The sequence below is a fragment of the Galeopterus variegatus genome, unplaced genomic scaffold (genome assembly GCF_000696425.1).
Source record: "Galeopterus variegatus unplaced genomic scaffold, G_variegatus-3.0.2 Scaffold6137, whole genome shotgun sequence".
Lineage (NCBI taxonomy): Eukaryota > Metazoa > Chordata > Mammalia > Dermoptera > Cynocephalidae > Galeopterus > Galeopterus variegatus.
In genome coordinates, this window is record NW_007732248.1 from 39,327 (window position 1) to 55,066 (window position 15,740).

General features: G+C 35.6%; 1 protein-coding gene across 1 annotated transcript in view; it reads left to right on the forward strand.

Moving 5' to 3' along the window:
- Positions 1 to 9,729: 9,729 nt before the first annotated feature.
- The window catches only part of LOC103605882 (olfactory receptor 14A16-like), a gene marked incomplete at its 3' end in the record, with an annotated part of 30,503 nt that continues 24,492 nt past the window's right edge, over positions 9,730 to 15,740 (forward strand). The window contains exon 1 of the mRNA XM_008590482.1: positions 9,730 to 10,115. Within this exon, the coding sequence (XP_008588704.1) occupies positions 9,730 to 10,115 (386 nt within the window). The remainder of the gene's footprint in view (positions 10,116 to 15,740) is intronic.

The window sequence follows — 15,740 nt, forward strand, 5'->3', positions numbered from 1 at the left end:
GCACCAGACTTCTCTCATTGGCCATCTTGGAAACACCAACCTAAAGCACAAAAGTTTTGTGGTTGTTTCTAATTTTGTTTAATTTTAATTTTGATGAAGTCCAATTTGCCTCCTGTATGATTTCTTTGTTGCTTGTGCTTTTGGTGTTACTTCTGAGAAGCCATCACCAACAAAAATTTCTTTCCACTGGGGTTTTCTCCTTAGAGTCTAAAATGTAAACTTTAAAAGCTAAAACTATTTAGGTTTAAGAATTTCATCTATTTTGAGTTATGTTTATATATGGTGTGAGTTACATGTCCAAATATTTTCTTTTGCATGTGGATTTTCAGTACTCCTACCACTATTTGTTTCTTTAAAAAACTCCCTATTTAGTTATTCTAACACATACGTTTAAAATCACTTAAATGTAAATGTAAGGTTTCATCAAGTCTATTCAATTGACCTTTACATCTACTTTTACACCAGTACCACAGGGCCTTATTACTGTAGCTTTGTAGTGAGTTTTTAAACTGACAACTGTGAGCTCTGTTTGTTCTCCTATTGTTTCAAGATTGGATTGCCTATTTAGGGCGCCTAGAATTTTAAAGGGAATTTTATAATTAGCTTGTCAGTTTCTGCAAAGAAGCTATCTGGGATTATGTTGTTTCTACAGTTCAATTTGGATAATATTTGCCATTTAATATTTAGTCTTCCATTGTATGAACATGGCACAGACTTGAAATGCCATTACATGAAATTCCATAGACATAAAATTCCCATTTATTTCAATATTGTTTAATTCCTCCAGGACTGTTCTTTGGCTTTCAGAGTATAAATGTTGTACATTTTTGTTAAATTTCTTCTAAGTATTTTATTATTTTTGAGGTAATTGCAAATGGAATTGGTTTTCGAATTTAATTTTTAAATTGTTCATTGCCAGATCATAGAAATCCAATTGATTTTTATATATTGATAGTGTATTTTGAAAATTTACTAAAATCATGTATTAATTGTAATAAACCCCAGTATTTTAAAAGTAGAGATCAAGTGTGTTCTCTCTCGATTACGTTCCATTGGTGCAGCTTATCAAAAAGTTGCACTGCATTGAGGGTGCCACTGTTACACAACTTTACCCAGACATAAATGTATAGAAGCTTCCAATTTTTCAGCCAAATGGAAAAAAAATTATTTAAAATAGACAGACATTTGAGACCGTAGGCATAGTTAATTGCTGCTTGTTAGGAAGACATCATTGAGCTGAAAAGATTTTTTAAAAGTAAGAGAAATAATGTGCAATCCACTATGTCTCTCCATAACTACTTGAGGTTGAATACGACTAAGCTAAATAACCTTTATTTAGAAAAGTGAACATAAATAATATCAAATAAAGAATGTAGTATACAACAGCAGGGTGCTAAAGAATAAATAACATTGTACTGGATAATTCCTGTGTATCCTTCAAATTAAAAATGTCTTGGATATGCTTTCACTCTAACTTGTACCAACCAGACTTATTTATTTGAAAAGCTGAATAGCATTTCATTGTGTGCATGCAAAATAATTTGACTGTGGCTATGGTGATTCTGAAGTTCAAATGGAAAAGAAAATTAGGAATTTTTTGATATTATTAGGAAAATGTGAGTTATTGGAGATTGCACTAACAAATATTAGAAAACAATTATAAAGAAGAGCAAGACAATAATAATTTTTAGACAAATAATGTTAAAAAATCTACATTATCGGGCCGGCCCGGTGGCGCACTGCTACAGTGCGCTGCTTGGGAAGCGTGGTGGCGCTCCCGCCAAGGGTTCGGATCCCACATACAGACCGGTTCCCGCTCACTGGCTGAGCGAGTTGCGGGCGCGACACTGAGGGTTGCGATCCCGTTGCCGGTCCGGTCTGGTACGGGTGCGACACTGAGGGTTGCGATCCGTTGCCGGACATGAAAAAAGACAAAAAGGAAAAAAAAAAAATCTACATTATCAGATGTAATCTTTTCAATATTGTGTAGTAGCACATACACAGATTCCTTACCACAGAGTAAGATAGTGAAGTTAAGTCAAAATAGGAAATTAATAAAGCAAATATACATATAGTAAAACTGAAGTAGAAAACTTCTATATTTATATTATTGTTGAGAACTTTAATAACTACTATATATATTCAGGATTCAGATCCAAAATCCTTAATCTCATATTTTAAGGGTGGTAGATGGTTGAGATGCTCCCTACTATTTAGTCTATGGAATTACATCTTATTCTGAATAAAATATCTAGAGTATAATCTAAAATTGTATTTATGCTGATTTGGAATACATATTTATCATTGTTACATATTTATATCATGACTTAATATGGAAGTCAGTTTGTTGGCATGGATATGGTAGATAGACATCCAGAAATTCCTGCAGTAATAGAGGTAATAAATGATATTATCCACATTGGTTTATCTCTTAAATCCCTATTGCACTTGTGCTTAGGAGAATTTTTATGTTTCATAATAATACACAAATCTAACATCTCGGGGACATTTCCTGCCCTATGAGAGAAGCCATTTAAAATTCATCTTGAATTTAGGGCATGCATAGTGATCACAAATTTTTTTTAGGGAGGGATAACGTATACATCAAAAATAGCAGGACATAGAAGTTGTTGTTCCAAAATTTTGATAGAAAAATCAAGACGAATCTGCTTAAAATACACTTGAAACGCTAAAAAACAATTTAAACTCTTAAGCTTATCTTATCTGTTTATAAATAAAATTTTCACGATGTTGTCACAAATCAATATCACTAAGAACCTAACAGTATATTTATCATCCCACTAGTTTACTGAATAATTTATACACAAGGAAAACCTTAAGCTAAGTACACTATTTTATAATATTCAGGGATTTTAATATTTCCAAACATCATTTAATATCCTACGAAGTTAAACTGAAACCAACAATTCTTTAAATAAAAGATTAAATTTATCCTTTTAGCTTAATGTTTAAATTTAGCTTAGAGTGTTTTACATATTCCCTGTACCTTAAGGCATCATGCTTGAGATCTTGGTGTCTATATTCTAATTGTAAACTCTAATTTCTGTCTCGATTGTACCTCAAACTTGAGGAAAATGGGTCACAATCTTAATGCAAGAGCTTAAACTACAAAATTAATGGTAGAAAACATAGGGGGTAATCTTCATCACCTTGCATTTGACAATGGATTCGTAATAAGAAGCAAAAGCATAATCAACAACAACAAAAATAGATATTTTGGACTTCAGAAAAATTGAAATCTTTTGGGCATAAAATAACAATAGAGAGTGAAAAGACAACCTTAAGTGGGAAAAAAATAGTTTCAAATATATCTAATAAGGGTCTGCTACTCAGAATACATAAATAACTCTTTCAACTCAACATCAAAATGATAACGCAATTAAAAATTTTATAAAAGTCTGAAATGGATATTTTTTCGAAGAAAATATTAAATGGCCAAGTGAATAAGAAGATGCTCAACATCACTGGTATTAGGAAAATGTGAATCAAAATCAAAATGAGATACCACCGAACACCCACCAGGATGGTTAAAATAATAATAATATTAGTAATAGTAATAATAATAATAATGATAAACAACTAAGAAATAACAAGTGCTGACAAATATGTGGAGAAATAGGAACCCTTGTATATTGCTGGAGCTGATGCATAATAGTGCAGCTACCATGGAAAACACAGTCTGGTGGCTCCTCAAAAAATGAAGCATAGAATTCCACTCACTTTTTCTAGATATATTATATACTTAAAATAATTGAAAACAAAGATTGCAACAGATACTTGTTAATTAATTTTTACAGCAGTACTACTGACAATATTCAAAGTGTGGAAATAAGTAAAATGCCTATTGACAGGTAAATGATTAAACAAATTTGTATATGTAAATATATAAAGTTATATACAATATATTTGACTAAATATAAGAATTTAATTATATATAATTTTAAATGCATTTATCAGTTGATTAAATATATATGCACATACATAAATGTACAATTTAGATATAAAAATTAATAAAGCTTTCACTCATGCTATTACTTGTATGAACTTCAAAAATTTGCTAAGTGAAAAAAACCATAATGAAATATCATATTTTCGATAAAGCATTCTGAATAGGCAAATATATACAGATAGAAAGCAAGTTAATGTTTGCCAGGAAAAGGGGGAAGGAGGAAATAGGGAGGAATTCTACATGCATACAGAATGTTCTTCTGGAGTGAAGAAAAAGTTTTGAAACTAGAGTAATATGGTTGTTAAACTACATTGTGAATAGACTAAATGCTACTGAAATGTACACTTTTAAACGGTCAATTGTATGTAAGGTGAATGTCACTTCCATCTTTTAATATGGTAGAAAACAATAGAATGGATTTTTTTAAGAATAGGTAATAAAAACTTATTATTCAGTAGTTAAATTCTCATTCATTACTGATGATGCAGAATTGTATAGCCAGTTTGGAAAATAGTTCATCAGTTTGAAAAAAACTTTAATCACACTTATCATGCAATCAAGAAATCCCACTTCTATGCATTTTTCCAAGAGAAATATAAGTGTATCTCCAAGCAAAGACGTGTGTGTGAACTTGTATAACAACTATATACATAATAGAAAAACTGGAAACAGATCTATGCTCGTCAACAGGTGGGAAGATAAACTGTGGCATATGCATGCATAATGAAAAACTACTCAATGATAAAATGGAACAAACTAGTACTATTCCATGCAATAACATGAGTGAATCTCAAGTGGCTACTTATATAATTGCATTTGTTTAACATTTTGGAAGAGGCTAAATTATCAAAATAAAAATTATGCTCATGGTTATTGGGGGGTGAAGGAAAGGAAATTAATGGACCACAAAGGAAAACAGGGGAATGTTTAGGGCCATGGATATTTCTAAACATTAATCAAATTTATAAGGATAAATTTACTGCATATAAATTATACACTAATTTCTTTAAAATTATTTTTAATTGCCACATATTATTGGATTTGCATAAATAATATTTAATTTGAAAAAGTCGGCTTTTTTTTCATAACTACAAATTTGAACTACTACTCAGAAATAACAAGTAAAGTATTTGAGATAATACGGCTAAGAAACTTAATGATTGGTTATTAATCAGATGGACCAAGCCATCAAGTTACATTCCCTGATTTTAGAGATGCCGAAATGTAGTGAAGCATAAATTACCTAGCAAAGGAATGCTCTCTTGTAGCTCACAAGCAGCTGTAAGACAATGTTACTTTCTATGGTAAAATACCCTGAACACGTAGTTTGTATAAATCTCAACTGGAAAACAAACTTTTAGCTGAGATATGTGCAGACATAGTGAAAGAGATTACAGCTGCACACTACACAGAGTCTGCACTACTGTACCCATCCAGAAAAATATTGTACTCTACAAAATTAACAACCAGGTCATATTTGAGGGTAAAAGTCATTCCCCATACAAGCCATTCTACAAAATTCAAAGAAGTTACTGTTCCACTAAATGAACAGATATTAATACAGGAAAACAAAAAGCATGAAAAACAAGAAAAAATGACACAACTAAAGAAAGTCAGTAATGCTCCAATGACTGATCCTAAGGAGTTGAAAATTGCCAACTTTCTGGAAAAGAAACTCAAATGAATAATCATAAGGAAACTCACGGAGATACAAGACAATATGGACAGAAAATTTAACAAAATAAAAAAAAAAATCACGACCTGAATGAGAAATTTAACAAAGAGAGAGTGTGTTTGTCTGTTTTTGTGTTGCAATAATAGAAACACTGAAATGGGGTAATTTATAAATAAAATATTTTTTTGGCTCATGATTCTGGGGCAGTTGAGTATGGTGTGGTCTTCAGGCTGCTTCTCGTCATGGCAGGAAGCTGCAGGGCAGCTGGCAGGTGCAAGTGCAGATGGCCAGGGTAAATGAGAGAGGGAGAGGGGATGTGCCAGTGTCTTTCTAAGCAACCAGCTCATGTTAGAACTAATAGGGCAAGAAATTACTCACTAACCCTCCTCCAGGGAGGATATTAATCTATTCATAGGGATCAACCTTATGACCCAAACACTGCTCAGCACTGCCAGATTGGGGATTATATTTCAACATGAGTTTGAGGTCACAATCTATCCAAACTCTATCATTCTGTCCCAGGGCCTCTAAAACTCAAGTTTCCCTCACAAATATAATCATTCCATCCCAATAGTCCCCAAAGTCTTAGCTTGTTCTGGCATCAACTTAAAAGTCCAAAGTCTCATCAAAGAAAAAGGCAAAATATCTTCCAGCTGTGAACCTATAAAAATCAAAAAAGAAATTTACTACTCCTGGGTACACATTCCCATTCCAAAAAGGAGGAATGGGCCAGAAGAAAGGAGGAAGAGGCACTGAACAACTCCAAAACCCAGCAGCATAGGCAATAAATCTTAAAGTTTCAAAATAATCTCCTTTCGCAGTCTGCAGAATAAGTCTGTTGGAGAGTTTGAGTAGTGAAGATAGCTTTGTGTTAGAGAGAAAAATCAGAATGTTTCACAAAAAAGCAATCAAGAAGGAATTTCAGAAAGTGGGGAGATGAAGATACATAATGATGATAATCACAATGTAAAGAAAATCTATTAAAATATATTTACATATATTTATATATCAAAAAAAAATAATAATCTCCTTTGACTCCAAGTCCTATATCTTATGCACAGTGGGGAGTTGGGCCCTCCGAAACATGAGGCAGCCCAAATCCAGTGGCTCATCTAGGAAAAGGGTGTGATAGAGTTTGGATGTATTGTCCCCTCCAAAACTCATGTGGAAATTTGATCCCCAATGTGGCAGTGTTGGAAACTGATTGAGTCATGGGAGCAGATGCCTCATGAATGGATTAATGCTCGCCCTGGGGGAGGGGGGGATTAATGAGTGAGTTCTTGCTCTATTAGTTCCCATGAGAGTTTGCTGTTTACAAAGACCCTGGCACCTTCTCTCTCTCTCTCTTGCTTCCTCTCTCTTGCTTCCTCTTGCCCTGTGATCTGCTTGTACCTGTCAGCTGCTTGCCATTTTCCACCATGAGTAGAGGCAGCCTGAGGCCCATGCCAGATGCAGCTGTCCCAGAATCATANCTGGTACCTGTAGATTTTTCAGGTGGATGTTGCAGGTTTCCATAGCACTGCAGTGCTGGGGTACTGGTGATGGTCCTGCTCTCATGGCTCTAATATACCCTGCTCTGGTGGGGGTTCTCTGTGGGGGCTCTCATCCCACATTTCTGCTCTGCATTGCTCTAGTATATGCCCTCTGTGGTGGCTCCACCCTTGTGGTAGGTAGGCCTCTGCACCCCCAGGCTTTTCCATACATCCTCTGAAATCTGGGTGGAGGCTGCCACACTTCCACTGCTCTTATGCTCTGCAGTCCTGCAGACTTAACATGACCTGGATGTTGCCAAGGTTTTGTGCTTGCATTCTCTAGAGTAGTGGCATGAACCACACATGTGACCACTTTTGGCAAGGCTGCTGCAGCCAGGTCTTCTGGGATGCTGGAAGCAGTGTCTTATGGTGGCTCAGGGCCGATGCATCCAGGATCTGTCTTCTGGAATAATTCCTAGGCCTCCAGGGGCTTGTGGGCTTTTGATGGGAGAGGCTTGCTTGGAGACTTGTCAAATGCCTTCAGGGCCTTTCTTCTATTGCCTTGGTTAATAACACCTGACTGCCTTATAGCCATGCTAAGGTCTTTAGCCAGCAATCTTTCTGCTGTACAATTGGATTTTTCTCCTGAAAATGATTTCTCATTCTCTACCACATGGCCAGGCTACAAATTTTCCAAATATTTATGCTCTGCTTCCCTTTTACTTATAAATTCTGGCCTTACATCATGCCTTTGTCACCATAACAGGGCATAGTCTATTACAGGTACCCATGTAGCTGTCTGACTGCTTTGCTTCTTAGAAATGTCTTCCACCAAATTTTATGCCTCAAAACTCTTAAGTCTCACCTTCCACAAAGTCCTAGGTGATGGAGAGAATGCAGCCATGTTCCTTGCTATGGTGCAGCAATGGTCATATTTTGTTCAATTCTCAATAAGTTCCTCATTTCTATGTGAGGCTTTTACTAGCAGCTAGACTTGGCTTGCCTTCTGACATTAAACAAATAACTAAAAAGTTCGTGCACATTAAACAAATAACTAAAAAGTTCGTGCATGCAAGGACTGGAAGAAATTTATTCAGATAACTGGCAACTGTGGGATGATCAGATTAAAATCATTCCACCTTCTGATACCTGTTCTGGGGTTGATAAAGAGGAAGAGGTGGGAAAGTGAGGTAAGCATTTTGTCCTGCAGGAAAAAGGGGGAGGCTGACCATGGAATCAGTAGAGGGTCTGAGTTAGATGTCAGGGTCCCTTGATGGACTGGGTGCTTTGGTGTCATGGAGTCTGCAGTTGGTAGCCTGATTGGCTTCAACTTTTAATGGATTTGGGGGTTAGAGTCCTTATCTCCTAGGGAGAGCTTGAAGACAATAACCTCAAACAAACATCACTGGAACATAAAAATACCTAATTCAGCCCTCTAACTAATATGGGTGCAGTTTTTTTAATGTAATGAGTAAGAGATACAGATTTCACAGAGAAAGGGAATTTTTCTTTAAGCAAGAAGCTGAGTTATTAATCAGCTAGGGTGCTTTGCCTTTCTCTTGTACTTCCTCTGTTGACAGTTGATTGGCGGGTAAGTAAAATAAGAAAACTTGGTTTAAATCCTTAACTATCTGTGCACAACATCTAAAGCAAATCAACGTAAGAGGTGGTAAAAAGAAATAAATCTTTTGAGAAGAATCTTTTTAGGGTATGACTTCATCTCTAGGCAGTTTCACTCATATGGTCAGTTTCTTATTTCCTCTACTAACCTCAGGAATTGATGACTATCAGTTCCCAAGTTAATGGCTAACTAAAATTTTGTACTTGATCTTAGTTAGCCCAAAGATGGCCATTCCCTGGCTAAGGTCCCTTTCAAGACCTCATCAGCATGGCCTTTACTTTTGACATTTCTGTCAGCACTCTAGTCACAACCATTCAACCAATCTCTAAGAAGTTCCAAACTTCCTCTCAAATTTTCTGTCTTCTTCTGAGTTCTCCAAACTCCTCCAACCTTTGGCCATTACCCAGTTTCAAAGCAGCTTCCACATTTTCAGGCATCTGTATAGCAACACCCTACTCCTCAGTACCAATTTCCATATTAGTCTGTTTTTGTATTGCTATAGTAGAATACCTGAAACTGGGTAATTTATAAAGAAAAGAGGGGCTTTTTTAGGTTCATGTTTATGGGGAAGCTTCAACTGGTGCAGGCTTCATGCTACTTCTACTCATGGCAGAAAGCAGTAGGGCAGCCAGCATGTGTGACATCACATGGTGAGAGGAAGCAAGAGGGGGGGGAGGTGCCAGAGTCCTTTAATAAACAGCTCTTAGGGGAACTAATAGTGAGAATGCACCCACTAGCCACCTACCAGGAGAGTACTAATCTATCCATAAGGGGTCCATCCCCTGTGATGTCTCAACACTACCAACTGGGGATCATAGCTCTACATGAGATTTGGAAGGGTAACATGCCCAAACTTTATCAGAGAGATATCATTTTAAAAAATCAAACAGAAGAGGACTATGGGAAAATTGCAGATAAGAGGTTTCCAGTAGCATTCATCCTAAACAAGAAGAAAAGAACAAGCTAACTGCCACCACTGCCACAATCCCCAATGCCATTGTCCAGTCCTAGATCAGTCACCCATATTCCCATAAAGCAGTTTGTCCTGCTTTCACCACAGCCACTGACGCTGATTGCTACCATGCAGGTGGCCCAAAGCTACAGGGGCCACACCTGTGAAGCAGGAAGCCCACCACTGCTGCAGCCACTGCCACTGCTGCAACTATATTTCCACTTTGCTGGAAGCCTGAAACCATGGAAACCACCAAAACACATGGGTGATCCACAACCATCCACAACCACAGCAGCCACTCAGCAGCCACTCATGCTTTGGGAGCCCTGCCAACACAGCAGCCACCCATGCCACAGAAGTCTTACTTCTACTGCCCACACCATGGCATTCATACAGAGGGTCACAAGCATAGCTCATGGAAAGAGGTGAGTGAGTGCAGACCCATGATCCAGTAGCTGAAAACACCCAAAAAACAAATATCAGAAATGAGAAAGGAGACATTACAACCAACACCACAGAAACCATTAGAATCATTAGAGACTATTATGAACAATTATACATCAGCAAATTTAAAAACCTGGAGGGTATTAGTCTGTTTCTGTTGCTTATAACAAGATACATGGAACTGGGTATTTTATATACATATGAGAAAATATTTCTTACAGTTTCTGAGGCTGGGTAGTACAAAGTCCAGGGAACACATTTGGTGAAGGTCTTGGTGGTAATGGTAGTGACCCAGGCGTCTCACATTGTGAAAAGGTGGAATCAGAAAGAGTAGAGGGGGGCCAGCCCGGTGGCACACTGGATAGGTGCGCCGCTTGGGAAGTGCGGCGGCACTCCCGCCCGAGGGTTCGGATCCCACATACAGACCGGTTCCCGCTCACTGGCTGAGCGAGGGGCAGGAGCAACACTGAGGGTTGCAATCCCGTTGCCGGTCCCCGGTCCGGTACGGGGGCAACACTGAGGGTTGCGATCCATTGCCGGACACGGAAAAAGACAAAAAAAAAAAAAAAAAAAAAAAAAAGAAAGAGTAGAGGGAGAGAGTTCCTCATGTACTGTCCTTTTAAAACCCTCAGAACCATGCCTATAACCACTAATTTTAATCCATTCATTATGGCATGTTCCTAAAATCTAATCACCTCATCAAGACCCCAACTTTTGATTACCATAATAGGATTTCCTGCCCTCTTAACAGTCACAGTGGGGGCTAAGTTTCTAATACATAAAACTTGGGAGACACAATTCAAGCTTCAGGGAGTTTGGGGGGAACATAATTCAATCTGACTACATGGAGGAAATGAATACATTTCTGGACATATACAAACTACCAAGATTAAGCCAAGAGGAAATAGAAAACCGGAACAGACCAAAATAAGCAGTGAGATTGAAGCAGTACCTGCAGTTTCCCAACAAAGAATATCCCAGGATCAGATGGCTACATTGTTGAGTTCTACCAAAATTTTAAAGGGTAATTAGTACCAATTCTCTTCAAACTATTCCAAAAATTAAAACAGAAGTCATTCTCCCAAACTCTTTCTCTGAGGCCAGCATCATCCTGATACTTAAAGCAGACAAAGATACAACAACAAAAATAAAGCTACAGGCCAATATACTTGATGAACATAGATGCAAAAATACTCAACAAAATGTTAGCAAACAGAATACAGCAGCATATCAAAATGATAATATGCCATGATCAAATGTGATTTATCCTAGGGATGCAATGGCTATTCAACATATGCAAATCAATAAATGTGGTGCATCTAGCAGTGAAAGAATTATGCCAACCATTATGAAGGTACAAAAATATAAAACTTACTGCCAGAATGCGTACACAAATTAGAAAAAGAAAGGAATCATACCTTATTAATAAAAATAAAATACAAACCCCAAAGATAAGTAATAATAGAGAAAGAATGAAATGAAAGATACACAATACAATCAGAATTAACTAAGAAATCCAGAGAGAAGAAATCTAGAGTTATCAGAGGTGGGAGTGGGGCGGGAGAGAGGGATAGGAAGAAATTGGATAAGGGACATAAAGAATAAGTACAACTGCAATAATATATATGCTAATAATACTTATTTGATCAACATATGTCAACACTGAACCCACCAAATATGTGTAAACAATTATGATTCAATAAAAAATAAAAAGAAATAAAAAGAAAATAAAAAGAAACCATGAGACCTTATGGAGTTACCCTTAGATCAGTTTACTTATGGTTTTATCTTGTATATGGGAGTCTGAATAAATTGATATTAAATGTGAAAAAAATACCAACAAAATTACAGGATTAAGATCTTATGTATCGATAATAATTGAATATAAGTAGATTAAATGCCCCAATTAAAAGACAGACAGACTAAAATTATTTTTTAAAATGACCCTTTCATATGTTGCCAAAAGAAACACACTTTACCTACAGAGAATACATAGATTGAAAGTGAAGGGGTGGAATAAGATATTCCACACAAATGGAAAACAAAAATGAGCAGGTGTATCTATACTTATATAAAACAGTCTTTAAATCAAAAGAGGTGCTAAGAAACTGGGAAGAACTTTATATAGTAATAAAGGGATCAATACAGCAAGAGTATATAACAATTATAAATATATATATGCACGCAGCACCAGAACAACCAGATATATAAAGCAAATATTATCAGAGCTAGAGTGAGATATAGACACCAACACAATAATATTTGGGATCATTAACACTCTACTCTTAGCATTGGATAGACCATTGAGACAGAAAACCAACAAAGAAACATCAGATTTAAATAGATTCATAGACCAGATGGACTTAAAAAACATTTAGAGAACATTTTGTTCAACAGCTGCAGAATACACATTTTTCTCATCAGCACATGAAGCCTTCTCCAGAACTGACCATAAGACAGAAGCTAGGACACAAAACCAATCCCAACAAGTTCAAAATAATCAAATTCATATAAAGTATTTTTTTTTCTGACCAAAATGGCTTAAAACTAGAAACCAATAACAATAGAAACACTTGAAACTACACAAATAGATGGAAATTAAACAGCATGAGATTAGAAATGAAATTAAAATAATTCCTGAAACCAATGAAGACAGAAACACAACTTATGAAAATAGATGGGATAAAGCCAAAGAAGTACTAAGAAGAATGTTTCTAGCAATACATGCCTATATCCAAGAAAAAAAAAAAATAAGAGAGAAAGATTTCAAACAACCTAACAATGAACCTCATGGAACTAGAAAAACAAGAACAAACAAAACCCAATATAAGTAGAAGACAAAATTAATAAATATCAGAGAAGACATAAATAAATTGAAACTAAAAACAAATACAAAAGATCAATCAAATAGTTGGTTTTGAAAAAGATAAACAAATTCAGCAAATTGTTAGAAAGACTATCCAAGAAAAAAAGATAAAACACTCAACTAAATAAAATCAGAAATGCAAAATGAGAAATTACAACTCAGATCACTGAAATTCAAAGGATTGTTATAGACTATTATGAACAACTATACACCAATAAATTTGAAAACCTAGAGGAAATGGATAAATTTCTGGCCACCCATTCTGTACAAAGCCTGAATCAAGAAGAAATAGAGAACATGAACGGACTAATAACAAGTAATGAGATTGAGTCAGTGATAAAATCTTTCCCAACAATGAAAAGCCCAGGGCCAGATGGCTTTACTATTTAATTCTACCAACATTTAAAGAACTAATACTTATAATTCTTTAAATATTTCAAAAAAACTAAGTTGACAGAATTTTCTAAACTGCTCTTATTAGGCAAGGATTACCCTGATACCCAAATCAGGCAAGGCCACAACCCCCCCAAAAATTATTACATCCCAATATTCCTGATGAGCATAAAGGTAAAAATACTCAAAAAAAATATTAGCAAAACAAATCCAACAGCACATCAAAAGATTATAAACCTTGAATAAGTAGGATTTATCCCAAGGATGCAAAAATTGTGCATCATATGGATATCAATACATAAGTAAATCTCATTCACAGAATGAAAGAAAAAAACCTATATGCTTATCTTGACAGATGCAGAAAAAGCATTTGACAAAATTCAACATAACTTAATCAAAAAATTATCAAAAAAAAAGATATGTTATAGAAGGAATGTATCTTAATAAAATACAATAATACAATAAAAACTATATACGACAAACCTACAGCTAACATCATAATGAAAGAAGCTAAACAAAGACATCCACTGTCACCACTGTTTTCAAAATATTACTGTAAGCCTAGCCAGAGCAATCAGGTGAGAGAAAAAAATAAAGGACATCCAAACCAGAAAGGAGAAAGTCAAATTGTCCCAGTTTGCAGATGACGTAATTATACATACAGAGAAACCTAAAGAATCTACTAAAAATCTCCTAGACCTTATAAACAAATTCAGCAAATCTGCAAGATACAAAATCATTATACAAAAATCAGTACCATTTTTATACAGCAATGGCAATCAGAAAAATAAATCAAGAAAGCAAGCTCATTTCCAATAGCTGCTAAAAAACAAAATACCTATGAGTAAATTTAACTGAGGAAGTGAAATATCTCTACAATGAGAACTACAAAACACTGCTGAAAGAAATTAAGGAGGACACAAAAAGATGGAAAGACAGTCCATGTTCATGGATTTAAATCATTAACATTGTGAAAATGTCCATATTACCCAAAGTGATCAACAGACTCAATGTAATTCCCACCAAACTACCAATGACATACTTCACAAAAACAGAAGAAAAAAAACCCTCAAAAACTTATGTAGAACAACAAAAGACTTATTATAGCCAAAGTAATTCTGAACAAAAAGAACAAGTTGGGTGACATTACACTCCCTAGCTATAAAATATTCTACAAATCTATAGTAATCAAAACAGCATTGTAGTGGCACAAAACAGACACATGGATCAATGAAAGAGAGTAGCGAATTTAGAAATAAATCCACATACATTCATCCAAGTGACTTTTGACAAAAAGTCAAAAACATACATTGGGGAAAGGATACACTTCAATAAACGGTTGTGGAAAAACTGGAGATTTGTATGCACAAAAATAAAACTAGACCTCAATATTTCACCATATACCAAAATCAACTCAAAATGGATTAAAGAGTTAAATGTAAGACGTGAAACTTTAAATCTTCTAGAAGAAAACATAGAGGAAACACTTCAGGTGTAGGACTGGGCAATAATTTTATAAATAAGAGTTCTGAAGCACAGGCAACAAAAGAAAAATAAACAAATGAAATTATTTCTACTAAAAATCTTCAGCATAAAAAAGGAAACAACAAAAAGAATGAAAAGACAACCTAGAGAATGGCAGAAAATATTTGCAAACTCTGTATCCAACAGGGGATTAATATTCAGAATACACAAAGAACTCAAAACTCAATAGTAAAAAAAAAAAAAAATCTAAATAACTAGATTTTTATTTTTGTTTATTTATTTTTATTTTTATTTTTAAATATTTTTATTTATTTTTATTTATTTTATTTTATTTTTATTTTATACAATGTAGTTAGTTATTGTGTCCCATCACCGAAACCTCCCTCCCTCCTCCCTCACCCCCTTCCACCCAGATGTATCCCCTCCATTTTCTTGTTGTAAGAACTTCAAAAAAAAAGTTGTGGTTGTTAAATCTTCCTCCCCCCCACCCCTTTTTTGTTGTTGTTGTTGTTGATGTGGTTGTTGTTGCTGTTTGTTTTTTTGTGTGTGTGTGTGTGTATGTGTGTGTGTGTGTATGTATGTGTGTGAATTGATTCATNTGTGTACACTAGATGGGGCTATTGAGCCTTGCAAAGTGTTCCCGCAGGGTGTGTAATGGTTCTTTCTTTATTTATTTATTTCTGAAATTCCGCCTCCTTTTGCCGGGCCCCTCCCCACTCTGTGTGCTCAGGACAGGGCTGAGGCATGTCTTCTATCAACCTTGAATTTCAGTTGAGTCATCAATGTTGTGCCCTGCCCCGCCCTGCCCAGCAGGTGTCCTGACTCTCTGACTGCCGGGAGGGAACTCCGCAGGGGAGGGTCC